Source organism: Parambassis ranga, chromosome 12 (assembly GCF_900634625.1).
Source record: "Parambassis ranga chromosome 12, fParRan2.1, whole genome shotgun sequence".
In the NCBI taxonomy this organism is placed as follows: domain Eukaryota; kingdom Metazoa; phylum Chordata; class Actinopteri; family Ambassidae; genus Parambassis; species Parambassis ranga.
In genome coordinates, this window is record NC_041032.1 from 16,451,500 (window position 1) to 16,466,360 (window position 14,861).

The 14,861-nt window shown below is 49.1% G+C and overlaps 3 protein-coding genes across 4 annotated transcripts; 1 reads left to right on the forward strand and 2 right to left on the reverse strand.

The window, feature by feature from the left end:
* Positions 1-3,243: 3,243 nt before the first annotated feature.
* wdr45 (WD repeat domain 45) lies at positions 3,244-6,311 on the reverse strand. Its single transcript, XM_028418372.1, has 11 exons — positions 6,172-6,311; positions 5,839-5,956; positions 5,394-5,468; positions 5,219-5,323; positions 5,041-5,146; positions 4,867-4,961; positions 4,710-4,789; positions 4,189-4,397; positions 3,817-3,918; positions 3,586-3,731; positions 3,244-3,512 (listed from the first exon to the last, which is right to left on the reverse strand). Exons 2-11 carry the CDS (start codon positions 5,885-5,887, stop codon positions 3,403-3,405), a joined length of 1,077 nt encoding a protein of 358 aa, XP_028274173.1. The 5' UTR covers positions 5,888-5,956; positions 6,172-6,311; the 3' UTR covers positions 3,244-3,402.
* Positions 6,312-8,020: 1,709 nt separating this feature from the next.
* On the reverse strand, positions 8,021-9,089 carry lage3 (L antigen family member 3). Of its 2 annotated transcripts, none has more exons than XM_028418374.1 (3): positions 9,000-9,089; positions 8,545-8,667; positions 8,021-8,451 (listed from the first exon to the last, which is right to left on the reverse strand). In XM_028418374.1, exons 1-3 carry the CDS (start codon positions 9,044-9,046, stop codon positions 8,337-8,339), a joined length of 285 nt encoding a protein of 94 aa, XP_028274175.1. In that variant the 5' UTR covers positions 9,047-9,089; the 3' UTR covers positions 8,021-8,336. The 2 variants fall into 2 exon arrangements, with proteins under 2 accessions (XP_028274175.1, XP_028274174.1); XM_028418373.1 differs by having other exon boundaries at positions 8,539-8,667.
* Positions 9,090-9,433: 344 nt separating this feature from the next.
* Positions 9,434-14,857, forward strand: LOC114444127 (cGMP-dependent protein kinase 1-like). The gene is made up of 17 exons (XM_028418527.1): positions 9,434-9,510; positions 9,890-10,166; positions 10,294-10,415; positions 10,529-10,595; positions 10,668-10,767; positions 11,181-11,294; positions 12,059-12,164; positions 12,240-12,303; positions 12,387-12,464; positions 12,535-12,629; positions 13,163-13,228; positions 13,311-13,385; positions 13,490-13,586; positions 13,656-13,795; positions 13,869-13,958; positions 14,418-14,559; positions 14,636-14,857. The coding sequence occupies exons 2-17, from the start codon at positions 9,936-9,938 to the stop codon at positions 14,855-14,857; spliced, it is 1,809 nt and encodes a 602-aa protein (XP_028274328.1). The 5' UTR covers positions 9,434-9,510; positions 9,890-9,935.
* Positions 14,858-14,861: the final 4 nt, after the last annotated feature.

Consider the following 14,861-nt stretch of genomic DNA (forward strand, 5'->3'; position numbering starts at 1 on the left):
AGGGAGAAAATATTATCATCATTTATTCATGCTGCTCAGAGACAGCAGCTTCTGTCTGTTTGTGTTGGTATCACACACACACACACACACACACACACACACACACACACACGTCGTAACTTTCTGCCCCATTAGCTGCTAATTAAGACATGAATGATCTCCTCGGGGGGAAGTGTTCTACTTAACGGGCGTTCAGGCGGCTTCTTGTCCCACATTGATCTCTCTCTCTGCGGGGAACGCGGCCATCGATCTGCCTCTGCCCTGACATCAGTCTCACTCTGAACAGATGAACAGGATTAAAGAAGTGAGAGGAGCATCCATGAAGAGAAGTGTTGGCACCACCAAAAACAATCTGTGGAGAGACACCCGGAGCAGCATCAACTTAAATCAATGATTTATTCATTTCTCTTCAGACATTTGGTGGGAAAATCAGACAGATACAGTCCATGATGTCACAGTGAAGCTGACTGCTGACTGGTACTACAGAGTACTGTCAACGTGAGCCACATCAGTCACATGAACAGCAGCAGCTCACAGTTATTGATCACTGCTCCTCTACACACACACACACACACTGTGATGCTCACAGTGACTCCATCAGGACTTTTAGTCTTTCTTTAGTATGAACACTTTATTTTTGGAGGATTTTTCAGACATGCAGACATCGTGTGTTTCTTTGGATTTACTGTCACATGATGCATTTAATGACCATTCGATTCTCTCTGCTTCCTTCTATCATGAACATTTGTCTCCTGAGGTCACAGTAACCATGACCTTCCTCATATCTGACATTAAACTCTGCGGCGGACAGACGTTCACCCTGTGAAACTGTCTGAGCGTGGAGCCACAACTCAAACAACAGTATTTACTTTTACAGAAAACTCAGATCGTCTCTGGTTTGTTTGATGATTATTGCTCCAGATGGAATAAGGACAACACACACACACACACACACACACACCTCTGATCCTCCTTTTAAATCAACGCTCACTCCTCCGCTCAGAGAGGTACCGGGCCGCTCTCTGTGTTAAAGGTCTCCTCAGTGCTGGAGGCTGATTTAACATCAGTTCACACATCTCCACAGCTTCAGATGCTCGCTGGGGAGGACAAGGTTTGACTTATGGAAATAAATGCATTCAGTTATTCTGATTGTGTGACCCCACTTATGGCCCGCCTCCTCCGCGGCTCAGTCTGAGGTTTAATGAAGCTTCTCTCCTGACAGATCTGCATCCTGCTCCACTGAGACAGCCCACAGCACACGGACGATGCTTTCCCTTTGCTAACTGTCTTTTAAACCGTTGAACAAACAACAATCAAATACTTGAATCATCACCACGTGTTGCTGCGCAACGACCGGCCAGAGTGGCCAGATATTAGACACCAGAGGGCGTAAGGTTCAGGGTGTGCCAGAGATGCTAATCCACATAAAGACCACTCTGAACTGCTGCTGGTCAATAAAAAACATCATTTAAACGAGCCAAATAAACATGTCATACACACACTCTGACCAACAAGATGGAGCTAAGCTGACTCAGAGGCCGTGGACAAACTACAAGAGAGACCAATGCTCTCCACGTCATCACAGCGGCACGCCGGTCTGGACGGACGCTGCTCCACGTCCACACAGGAACGCACAGCTGGTTAAACAGCAGCGGTCTGACAGGAGCTGTGTGCTCAGGCTGTGCCGCCTTTGTCTGAAGGACCATCGCTGCTCGCCTGGCTTCACCTCTGACCCCACAGCTTTCCTCAAATCTCGCCCATATCTGCACAATTTTAAGACTAAAACCTGACTGAGATCAATTTAAATAAACTTTATCTTTATTGTACATTTGTCAGAATAACCCCCTGATGTTTGCTGAGGAGCAGCAGCTCTGTGTTTCCTGTCTCTCATTCTTGTTGAGTCTTGTTTAAATCTGATTAAATCCTCTGATTAAATGTAGTTTTTATGGTCTGGACTGGAGCCAAAGAGTTCATCAGCCTCCATCCAAACAAGCAGCGACTGTAAAAGCTGTTGGACTCAGAAGCTCTCCTGATATTCATCACAGATTCAGGTTTTCACAGCGCTTCTGTGACCTCAGGGTGCTTTTATTACTGGATCTGGGAAAAGATGAAAAGAACCTGAGCTGCCGCTGCACAAACAGACGTTAATAACATGTCTGACAGCAGCTAATTGGACGGCGGTAAAATAAAACAGGTAAAAAGCTAAACACGCTGCAGATTCTGCTCTGAAAATGACCCCGATGCTGGGAGGAAAACAGGCCGCACACATCAGGACTGACGGAGGATGAAGAGGAACTCCAGAGGTTCGGGTCGCACTCTGTCCTCTCCTGTACAAACACTGTACATCAGCCTGAGCAGGGCAGCAGGCGCCGCTAGAGGGCGCTCTGCAGACAGGGCCAAACAAACAGGCGTGGATGGGACTGAGTTTATTGATTATGTATCAGAGCTGAAATATAAACAGACTGAGGGACTATGGTCCCATGCTCTGGTTCTGATCCTGTGGACCCTCCAGTCCAACCCTCCACAGGTAGCAGCCCCACTGACCCAGCTGCTTCCCCCCTTTAAACCACTCCATTACTGGGCTCCTACAGAACAACAGGTGACATGTTTGTCTCTGTTTATTCCGGAAACGATGCCCCAAACTCAGACTGACGTCATTAAGTGGAAACAACCGGCCTTAACGTTCTTTTAGCCTGCTAGCTCACAAGAACGTCACTCGGCATCTTATTAAATTGTTATTGCTCCACTTACCTTCATTTTAGCGTCACACTGAGTGCGGCCCCCTCACGGAGGTCTCCTTCTGTCGGTCCGAACTTTCACTGCTGGGATCTGAAGTCTCCGGAACCGGTACGCTGCTGAGTGGCGCCTCTGCCTGCGGCTGCTGATTGGTCAGCAGGACCCTCAGGTGTACAGCACCGTAGATCTCTATGGGGGCTCAGCTGCTGCTGCTGGTTGGATGTGTCCAATCAAAATGGAGGATGCTGTCCTTGTGGTATGTGACGTCACCAATGATAGATAACTGTGGTTCATCCATTCATAGTGGAGGGTCAGGAGGGTCAGAGACCAGGGCTGTGTCCGAAATCACTCTTCATCTTCATCATCTTTAAAAGTAGTGTCCATCCGATGGTCGCTACAATTCCCAATATGTCCCACCATGCATTGCACAGACCGCCCCCTACATACACCTGCTCTCCTATGTTCCTGCAGGGGGCGCCGTCACCGCACACAGACAAACACGCTTCAGATTTTTTAATAAAAATGAATTTAATTAGTATCCTCTCATAAATACAACACATGTGTGTGTGATTATCAGACTTGTGATGAGTTACAGGCTAATAGAAAACACTGCTACACACTGTAGACACAACAGAACACACCGGCCTCCTCTTCCTCGCCGTCCTCTCAGAAGTCGTCATCGTCACATATGTCCAGATACACATCGAAGGCTTCTCGGTTGCAGTTCCCATCGGGGGTGAAGACGTATTTATGGAAGGTTCCGTCCACGCAGATGGCTGCAGGACGAGAAGCAAGAGAGTCACACTGACTGAGGTTAGACATGAACGACTGAAGAGAAGTCTTCCTCACCGATCACAGAGTTGACGTTTTTGGACGTGTTCTTCCCAAACGCACAGATGCAGGCGCACTCAGCGGGCACGGTGAAGCTGGCCAACGACCACTGGCTGTCCACATACTGACCAATCACAGGCCCCACCTTCCCAACACGTGCCAGCCTGCAGGAGGAAGAGGACACTCAGTGTGTGTCTGTGTGTGTGTGTGTGGGAATAACAGGAGAGTATCGGCAGGGCGTGGACTCACGCGGAGCGGCGGTTGAGTTTGGTGTCTTTGAGGGCAAAGATGTGAACGGTGCCTTTATCACTGGAGGCGCACAGGAAGGACGAGTCGTGGCTGAAGTTGATGCTGCAGAGCACAAAGATCAACGACGAGTCCGTCACATTCAAAATGATCAATACTGAACATTTCCTGGTTCCTCATTTATAGATTCAACTTTTAATACAGGAACATTACCAGGACATTTCCCACTGGCTGGTCCATCAAATGTCAGAATACATTGACTGATTAATCACAGACCAACAATCAATAATGTAAACAATCATCAGCTGCAGGTCTAGAGGACTGCAGCTGTAGTTACTGTTGGTCACATGGTGTCCATGTGGAGGAGGTGCGTACCAGTAGAGCGTCGCCGGGTCTGTCCCTCTGCGCAGCTCCACCAGTTTGTCTCTGGTGGTCGTATCAAACAACCTGATCAGAGTCCCTTTGCGAGAGGCAGAAGCCGCCACGCTGCCGGGCTGGTTCAGCGCCACGCAGGCGATCTCGCTCTGATGGGCGTTAATGGTGAACGGGGCGGACGACGTGCCGGGCTTGGTGTTGGACAGGTCCTGGAGAAGAAGCTCATCTCATGACATCTACCAGGCCGTGGACATAGACGTGTGTGTGTCTGTGTGTGTGTGTCTGTGTGTCTCTGTGTGTGTGTGTGTGTGTCTGTGTCTCTGTGTGTGTCTGTGTGTCTCTGTGTGTGTGTGTCTGTCTGTGTCTCTGTCTCTGTGTGTGTGTCTCTGTGTGTGTGTGTCTCTGTGTCTCTGTGTGTGTGTGTGTCTCTGTGTCTCTGTGTGTGTGTGTGTCTGTGTCTCTCTGTGTGTGTGTCTGTGTCTCTGTCTCTGTGTGTGTGTCTCTGTGTCTCTGTAACTCACGACCAGCTGCAGGCTGCCGCACTTATGACCTGGAAACACCAGCAGCTGCTTCTCCAGGCTGGGACACAGGTCGCAGAGTCCTGCAACACACACGGCTCAGCTGTTATGAAATTAGTCTAATTGAAAATAAATCTGCAGAAGAAGAAGGGGTCGTGACCTTTGGGGTTGTCTCTGGTGTCGAACTCAAACAGTTTGACGGGGTTGTCTGGAAAGCTGTACACGTAGATCCTGTTCTTCAACACGATGATGATCCTGCAGGAGCACAGGGACAGGGTTTAACGTTCTGTTTCAGCCGCTGAGGGCCCAACTGCTGCGCTGACGGTGAACCGACTTGTCGTGTCTCATGCGGACAGCCAGCACAGGCTTGGTGAAGGTGAACTCCAGCACCAGCTTGTCCTTGGGATCCCGCGACTCCCGAGCATCGTCCCACACCAGCACTGAAACACAGAGGACACACTGCAGCAGCAGCTCCGCAGACCCTCTCTACGATCCGACTCCACGAATCTCACCTGATATCTCAGAGAACTTTGGATTGACTCCGCCTCCAACGACGGCCAGCAGGTTGGAGCGGTGCAGCATGGAGCACAGAGCCACGCTGCCGACCTGCTCGTGGTCTGAAGACAAAGGACATACGTCAGTCTCTTTTTAAATTTAGCGTTTCATTTGACAGAAGCACAGACTCACCCAGGTGGCCTTTCTCCATCAGCGGCTCCACGTTGTAAATCCTGACCCCGGTCTCCATAGCACAGCAGAAGCAGCCTGTCGTGGTGAAAAGCAAAGGCAGCGAGAAACAGAGGATTCTCATCAGTTATTCAGATGTAATTAGACGACCTCCAAAACCAATTTAAACCTGGTCCACAGTCTGTAACCCTGGTCCCAAAACCTGGTCCTAAAACCATGTTAAATCAGTTTATAATCCACCCTAAAAGTAGCCAAAACAAAAAGTTTAAAACTAGGTCTGATACCAACTAAGTCCAAATCAGCCAAAAATGTACTTTAAACAATAAATAAACTAAATCTCATCTGGTCCAGTCCAGATTCTTCATATTTAGCCTTAGTGGAAAATATAACTTCATGTATTTGAGTAAAATCTAAAGTCTGCTGTCTGGTCACATGTGAGTCCTCTTACTCTGGTCCTGGTTGAACTGCAGGCTGTTGACTCCTCTCTGCTGAGCCATGGCTGCTAATCGTCCGGTACCGACCCAGTTACCGGTAAACTACAACCTCACCGGAACCCAGAGGACAACCTGCGGCAGACACAAAGACACAGACACAACACGACGGATCAGAACCACGACACGACGGATCAGAACCACGACACCACGTCCACCTTTCAGCTGACAGCAGGAGCGCTGGGGCGCTAGCTAGCATTAGCATCAGACACGTTAGCATCAGAAAGCAGCGGAATTCCGTCTTTTAGACTGTTTACACTCCGCCATGTTGGAGAAACGTGACATCTCACCATGAAGACGCGGAGTCGAGACGTCACGAAGGGTTTTAAAGGTTTTTTTAAAAGCAGGACGAAAGACCAGACACGACAACAAAACAGCGGAGATGTTGCAAGACGATTTGTTTTTGTTTTTCAGCGAGCGACGTCACACACACGTGCTTCCGGTTTACTTCCGCATCTCGTTTGGTTACTTTTTAAATAAATAAATTAATAATACATACATTTTTAAAATAATATTAAATAAAAAACACTAAAAAATACATAAAATAAAAATTAAATTATTAAATTAAATTCAATTAAATAATATTTAATAATAATAAAAAGTATTTTAGTCTATTGTTTATGTAGCTAAATATTTATTTATTATCTTATTAGTTGTGGTTATTGTGTTCTTTCTCTTTTTTTGTTATTGTTAATTAATGAATGAATTAATGAATTAATTCCTTTTGGTAAAGAGAAAACAGCTCTACCACTACAGGCCATGTTTGTCCTTAGGCGTGTTTATTCTGTTATTTATTTGTTGTTATTTATTCTATTCTTTATTGTTAATTCTGCTTATGCTTTGTTTTCATCAGAACCGTTCAGCCGTCTGTCATCACATACAGGATAAATAAGCAGAAAAGAGGACCCAGCGTTGACGTGATGTGATCTCTGTGGAGGAGATGACAGCGGCAGGAAGACAGCTGAGCGAGGCAGCCGCCGGTCTTTACAGCAGCGGTTTGAAAGCAGCTGAGTCAGAGAGCAGCACATTAAGTTAATTAGTCTCTTTTCACCTTAACAATGTCGGACTGGAGGATAATGCAGCTGTGTGAGGAAAAAATGTGACGTGAACAAATCCTGCCAAAACTTTTCTGCTCACTTTTCTGCTCACTGAATCAGTTTGAACAAAATGTGTGGCTGTGCAAAGACTTGGAGCTAACTGCTGAACCGCCCACTGAAACACAGCTGAGCACACAGGGGACCCTCAGGACCCTGTCAGTCAGACCCTCTCACTGACGGGCTCAGGTCGGCTTCTAGCTGCTGTTACAGGTGCTCTGTTTGTGTGGGACGATGTTTAAATGTCAGAGCCGCTCGCTCACATGTTGGAAAACAAACCCGGCTGAAGTCACGTGTCACAGTTAAAATAAACGGCTTCTGATGGGTGAATGTTTTACATTTCAGAATGCTTTCATCTGTTTATGTCTTCAGCATCAATCAGAAAAAGGAGCCTGCAGGTCCCATGTGAGCAAATCAAATGGTATTAATGGAACTCACGCCCTGCGCTGTTTCCACTGGGGGAGAACCGCTCAGACGAACTGGCTTCTCTTTTGTGCCTCGTATTTTTGAGCCTAACGATGCTCACAGCGTATCCATGGCAACATTCTCCTTCCTGTGTGTTCTAAATGTCTGCATGTATTTGCAGAGTTTTAACACATCCTTCCAGATACTAAAAACGTTCACCCCCGAGTGACAGTAAGGCCTTGACACACTGAGATCCAGATAACTGCCGGATGCTTTTATTGTGAAACTGTCGGTGCTGGGGCTCATGTGAGGCTTCATTTCCTTTTCACTGTTATTAATCTGTCACACGGAGAAACCTGAAACCTGTCTGAATGGAGGGTTTTCACTGAAACACTTTGGAGTTTAAAATATAATAATAATGAAGGCCTGTGGCGCCCTCTGCTGGTCAGGCAAGAACAACATCTCCAATAAAGAAGCTGCAGACAGTTTTTCTCAGAAACATGTTTGTGTACTTCCTGCTCTCAGGGAGGAGCAGTGATGTGCAGATGTTTAGTCTGTTCCTGCTGAAACCAGGTCAGGCTGTGTCTGGAAACAATATGCAAACAAACCATCCTGCACTTTCACATTTTATTTCAGCAAATGTTTGTTCGGCAAATCCTTCTTATGTTGTTTACATTTACTGTAACAAAAAATAGTACGTTTGTTGTGCAGCACAAATGTGTAAAAAATGTCTCTTGTGTCTTTACACATGTAATTATTATAACAAATTTGGACTTTGCAGAGGAGCATGGTTCAGAGGACAATAGAAAGTCGTCCCACAGTGCGACGACCTCTCCTTCAGGTTTCACTGTTTAAAGCTTGAGCTTCCAGTCCCTGAACCTTTCTTCAGGTCTCACAGTCCAACCTTCTGTCCACTGAAAGCTCCTGAGGATGATGAGATGATCACATGTGACGCCTCAGGGGTCAACAGGAGGACCGAACATGTCCATCGTCTCTATGACAAGCGTCAGATGATCCAGAAACGAGTTCACCGACACTCTGAGGATCCGAGCTTCATCTGCGCTCCACCTCCTGCAACACAGCAGCACAGCAGCTCAGTAAACAGCCGAGGACGCTCTGACAGATAAGACGGAGTGGTGCAGCTCCAGGGGTCCTCACACTGACAGCAGGTTGTCTGTCACCGTCAGCTGTTTGGTGATGCCGCCTTTCCTGGGCTCTTTGTCCGGAGACAAGGACCGCAGGGCGATGGTGGCCTCACGGCTCGATGGGAAGGGGACGTCTAGAGAGCTGCAGGGAGGTCAAGGTAGATGGAGGAGGAGCTGAACACGTTTGATGATTTGAATACACACTAAATAATATTACACACTAAAAATAAAACACAAAAAAACTGTAAAACTGTAAAAACCTTCCTTTGCTGTCAGACACAATAGCATCAGAACCGAAGCATTAACTCAATACGACTTATATTACACACACACACACACACACACACACAGAAACATGGAGGCTAAACAGGTTTTCTGACTTTTGTTAATGATAAACTTTAAATCGACGAACGTCAGTAAACGTTAGAAACATCTGTTCACCGACACATCTGTCACACATGAATCGAAGGATACAACTCCAGCCGGCCCGTCCCTGAGTGTGTTTCTGCGTCTGTCGCCATCGCGGCTCTTCATTGAGAACAACCGGAAACGGAAGTGTTTTCTTCGCGTGTGGCGGAACTAAGTCTGCGCAGGCGCGCGGCTGCCCCCCAGCGGCGGAGTTCAGAAATGCAACAACAAAACTGCAGAATCCAGCGTAAGAGAAGAACCGAACTAACGAGACGTGGTTTGTGTGATGTAATGTTTTATTATGAATAAATATCTGCTGAACAATATGTAAAGCCTTAAAAACAAAACAAAACACTGTGACCTTCAACATAAAAGTCCGAGTGGGACTTTTATTTTGTAGTAGCGCTGTCAAACCCAGCTGAGCATCTCTGCGCGTCTCTGTCAGTCCGGTCTGTCTCTGCTGACGCGGGTGTGGATCTAACTGAAGTATTCATTGATTGAGTATTGATCACTTTACTCATTTTTCTGTCGGTTCCGGAGGCGGAGGGACTGCTGATGATCCCCGGGTCTGACTGAAGTGAGTAGCTGGAGGATAGAGTCAGAAGTATTTAATGTTATTAAAGAACATGAAGGATGGAAACAAACCGTGTTTTAAATATGTAATTACAGTTAGAGACATTTGACCAAACCCAGCGCCCCTGTGTCTCTCTGAGGCTCTGCTGGGTCTCTGTGTGGTTGTGTTGCATCCATCTGTAGCCCTCTGTGTCTCTGTGGTTGCTTTCTGTCTCTCTCTTTTGGTCGTTTTGTGTCTCTTTAATGTCTCGCTGTGTTTTGTGTCTTTGTAGTTGTTCTTTGTTTGCGTTTAGTTTCTCTTCGTGGTCCTTTTTGTGTCTTTTGGTCGTTCAGTGTCTCCTTGTGGCTCTTTGTGGTCATTTTTTTGTCTCTTCTTTTCTCAGCGGTGTCCCTCTGTGTCTCCCACCTCCCTCCTCGGTGTCTCCGTCGATGTGTCTCTTCATGGCGGTGTCTAAAGTCTCCGGCACCCTGCGGGACCTTCAGCTGGCTCTGCAGCTGAAGATCGAGGAGCTGCGGCAGAGAGACTCTCTGATTGACGAGCTGGAGCTGGAGCTGGACACCAAGGACGACCTGATCTACCAGCTGCAGGTTGAGCTGGACGGCCATCGCAGCGCCTCGGAGCACACCCCCACCCCCACCGCAGAGACACCAAACCCAGGAGTGACCCCTGCCCCGGTCTGTCCAGGTGAGCCCATGCTTTGTGAGAATAATGATCCGACCAGCCCGGTTAGATGTTTGGACTGAGGTTCTGACTTCTGGTCTCTGTGGAACAGGGTCCTCCGAGCAGCTTCCAGTGGGTCCTGATGAACCTCAACGCACAAAGAGACAGGCCATCTCTGCGGAGCCCACAGTGCTGGACCCCACCCAGGTCACCACTGTCACCCTCACCAGCTACTGCAAGACCAAAGAGTGAGCACCCCAGCACCACACACGCCTCTGGGGTGGTTTTGTGTCTGGCTTCATGCCTCCGTGTGAGTCTTTGTTATGTCTTTACCATAAAATATGTGATTGGGTACGTGCAGGTCCAGCGAGCTGATCCAAAGAGCCCTGTTGGACAATGACTTCATGAAACATCTGGAGCATGGGCAGGTAAGGAGCACACCTGGGCTGATCATCAGGTTCGTTGTTGGCCTTGTGACATGTCGGCTCACGTGTGTGCAGATTCTGACCATCATGGACTGCATGAAACCCACCAGCCTGGCCAAAGGCTGCTGCGTGATCCAGGAGGGGGACGACGGCTCCACGGTCTACGTGCTGGAGGGTGAGGGCAGAGGCTGGGAGGAAGAAGTTCTTTTTATCAGTGTTCTGCTGGGAGAGCCGGTCAGAGGCGACTCTCTGAGCTGAGCTGATGCAGACGCCTCATTTGTCTGAGCTGCAGATAAAACAGCAAACTGAGGCTCCACCAGAGGACACCTCACATAATGCTGGTAGACCAGGTGACGTCAGGATGAGGTCTGGTCGGTGTGTGAAGTAATGAACCGTCTCATCGTGAAAGGATGGGAGCAGAGCTGTGGCACGTGATGAAGCAACTAGCAGCCAAAAACGCTGCCCTGATTTCAACTTTTAAGCCGATACAGTGTAATTTATTTTTATAAATGCAGTGTGTGTGTGTGTGTGTGTGTGTGTGTGTGTGTGTGTGTGTGTGTGTGTGTGTGTGTGTGTGTGTGTCCACAGAGGGCATGGTGGAGGTGACAAAACAAGGAAACAAACTGTGCACCATCGGTCCTGGAAAAGTGTTTGGAGAGCTGGCCATCCTCTACAACTGCACCCGCACGGCAACTGTGACAGGTACACACACACACTCACACACAGACACACACACACACAGCTGTCTCCACCAGCAGGCCCATCACTCTGCAGAAAATAGCTCACTTGAAATAAAAATGAGATGTTACTCCGAGCAGCAGCTGGCTGTGTTTAAATCTAATGTTAGCAAACAGGCTAGCTAACTCATAAACCAGAAGTGATGAAGACTATTATGGAGGAAGAACAGACTGTAAATATGAGGAGGGGAAAATAAACAGGAAGTGAAACAAAGAAGAAAAACGAAGGGTTCTGTTCCAAAGAGGATGAAATGTTCACACATTTTGAAGAGTCTTCAGGACAGGGCTGTGGGACTGTGGGAGGACAGAGAGCGCTTCAGGCTCTCTGTGGATAAGTGGGTCCATTTTTATAGACTCTGATAACAACCGTGGCGGCTCAGTGAGGCAGGCTTCAGTCGCCACTGATGAGCCTGCAGCTGGACACAGCTGGTGTGGAACCAGGTTTGGTTCGGACCGATCAGAGCCTGTGAGGAAGCGCCGTCAGTTCTGTTTCAGCAGCGAGTTCGGTCTCCTTCACAAACAGCTTAGACGACCTCCATGATGGCGTCACGTCTGCAACAAGCTTCTCCACCGTTTGTAGGTCTGCTTCCAGGATTCAGTGCATGTGATGGAGCCAAACCCAGACCTCAGCACACAGCACCACGGCTGCCAGCTCATCGCAGCGCGGGGTCACATGGTGTCCTGTAGCTTCTGTGACTGGTTTATTTCTGCTCCTCCCTCCATCTGCAGCTCTGACCGACATCAAACTGTGGGCGATCGACCGGCAGGGCTTCCAGACCATCATGATGAGGACCGGCCTCATCAAACACTCCCAGTACACAGACTTCCTGCGCAGGTAACACAAGCACCAACGCCTCACTGTGTCCAGGTCACCTGACCCTGCCTCACGCCTCTCCCTGTGTCCTCCCAGCGTCCCCTCCTTCCAGGTGCTGCCCGAGGACGTCCTCAGCAAACTGGCCGATGTTTTAGAGGAGGTGACGACTCCCAGACATGATCCATCTGCTCGGCGGTCTGTGTGCGAGCATGGGGCTCACCTCTGTCCTCTGTTTCCTCTCAGACTCATTACAGCGACGGGGATTACATCATCCGCCAGGGAGCCACCGGAGACACGTTCTTCATCATCAGTGAAGGACAGGTGAGGAAGACGGCGGCAGAGTGTGTCTGAGAAGGAAAGAAGCAGCGTGAACGCCGGTGTGTCTCTGCAGGTCAAAGTCTCCCAGCAGACGTCTGTGGGCGATGAGCAGGCGGCCGTGAAGACCCTGTCCAAAGGGGACTGGTTTGGAGAGCAGGCCCTGAAAGGGTGAAACACACACACACACTCACACACATACACTCACACACACAGACACACACAGACACACACTCACACACACACACACACACACACACACACACACACACACACACACACACTCACACACACACACTCACACACACACACTCACTCACACACACACACACACACACACACACACACACACACACACACTCACACACACACACACTCACACACACACACTCCCACATACGCACTCTCACACACACTCACACACACACACACTCACACACACATACACGCACACACACACTCACAGACACACATACACACTCTCACACACACTCACACACACTCACACACACACATGCACACACACCACTGTGAAGTTGGACATTTGACCCACTAGTGGACACCAGAGGAACTGCTGTTTTTGCTTATGATGTCTCAGCTGTTTCGTTTGGTGCCTCGCTGGCCTATTTTTTCTGTAAGCACTTGAATGCCCCGCCGAGCAGAGCTTTGTGTAGCTAGTAGTCAGTTCTCCGTCTCCGCTGCAGCGAGGACATTCGCACGGCCAGCGTCACCGCCATGGGAGACGTCACATGTCTGGTCATCGACAGAGAGTGAGTGGGGATCTTTGTGGGCCGTGAACATGGGTTTGCTCCGGTGGGTTCACTTTTAAAGGGGCCTCTGTGTTCCCCTCAGGTCCTTCAAACAGCTGATCGGAGGGCTGGATGACGGCAGCAACAAGCAGCACGACAGCGACGAGGTCAAAGTCAAGTGAGTCCACGCAGAGATCATGTCATGGACAGACTCTACATGAACTCTATTAAGTTATGTGAAGAAAATCCTACTAATTAAACATCTTCCTGTCGTGGGTGCAGGCGGCAGGTGGAGGCTGACTTCTTCTCCAGCGTGTCTCTGAGCGATTTTAATGTCATCTCCACTCTGGGGATGGGAGGCTTCAGCCGTGTGGAGCTGGTGAGGTTTCATGAGGTCTTTTATGAACATGCTGCTGAGCCCTGTCTGTAAACCTGTGTGTGTGTTCAGGTCCACTTAAAGAGCGACCCCAGTCGATCGTTTGCCCTCAAAGTGCTGAAGAAGCGTCACATCGTGGACACCAGCCAGCAGGGCCACATCATGTCGGAGCGCCACATCATGATGGAGGCTCACAGTCCGTTCATCATCAGGTCAGCCGGCCAAGTCCCTTTGACCTTTGACCTGAAAGGAGGCCACGCGTTAACCATCTCTGTCCTCCTGCAGGTTGTATCGAACTTTCCGAGACACCAAATACCTCTACATGCTGCTGGAGGCGTGCCTGGGAGGAGAGCTGTGGTCGCTGCTCAGGGAAAGGTGGGTGTGTCCATTCACCAGTAGCTTCACCATGAGCAGCTGGCAGACAGCTGATGACCACTTAAAGTGGCCACGCCCCTAATTAACAGAAACTGCAGTTCCAACAGTGTCCACTAGAGGTGGGCTCTAAAGAGACCTCTATATTATAGTGTCCAACTTTACAGCAGAAATACACGTGTTTGAGTGACAGGCAGGCATCGTCATGGCTCCGCCCCTTTTGCCCATATTTGGAGTTTGGTGACTCAGAGGCTGCTACCATGGCGACTGCTGCAGCCTCCACCCTTCAGGAGACCGTTGTGTGATGGAAAGTTTGTCCTCACTTTTTAGAGCCAGCCTCTAGTGGTCAGTCGAGGAACTGCAGTTTGTGACCTATTTCTGTAGGAGGGCAGCCTACAGACTGAGACTCTGACGTCCTGAGGTTATCAGGAGTTATTGATCATATGTCGATCGTTGTTTCAGAGGTTCGTTTGATGACGGCAGCACTCGTTTCTACACGGGCTGCGTCACCGATGCTCTGTCCTACCTGCACTCCAGAGGAATCATCTACAGAGACCTCAAACCTGAGAACATCATCCTGGACTACAGAGGATACGCCAAGCTGGTGAGGACCGGTCCGTGTTTCACCTCTCAATCTGTCAGGGGGGGTTAAATCTCAGAGCGGCTGCTTGTGTCGTCAGGTGGACTTTGGTTTTGCTAAGAAGGTGGGTCTGGGTAAGAAGACGTGGACATTCTGTGGGACGCCTGAGTACGTCGCTCCTGAGATCATCCTGAACAAAGGCCACGACAGCTCCGCCGACTGCTGGTCTCTGGGGATCCTGGTCTTTGAGCTGCTCAGTGGGAGGTACCGACGTTCATTTTACACATCAGGACACGGAACTGAAGCTCAGGCACAGCTCTGATTGG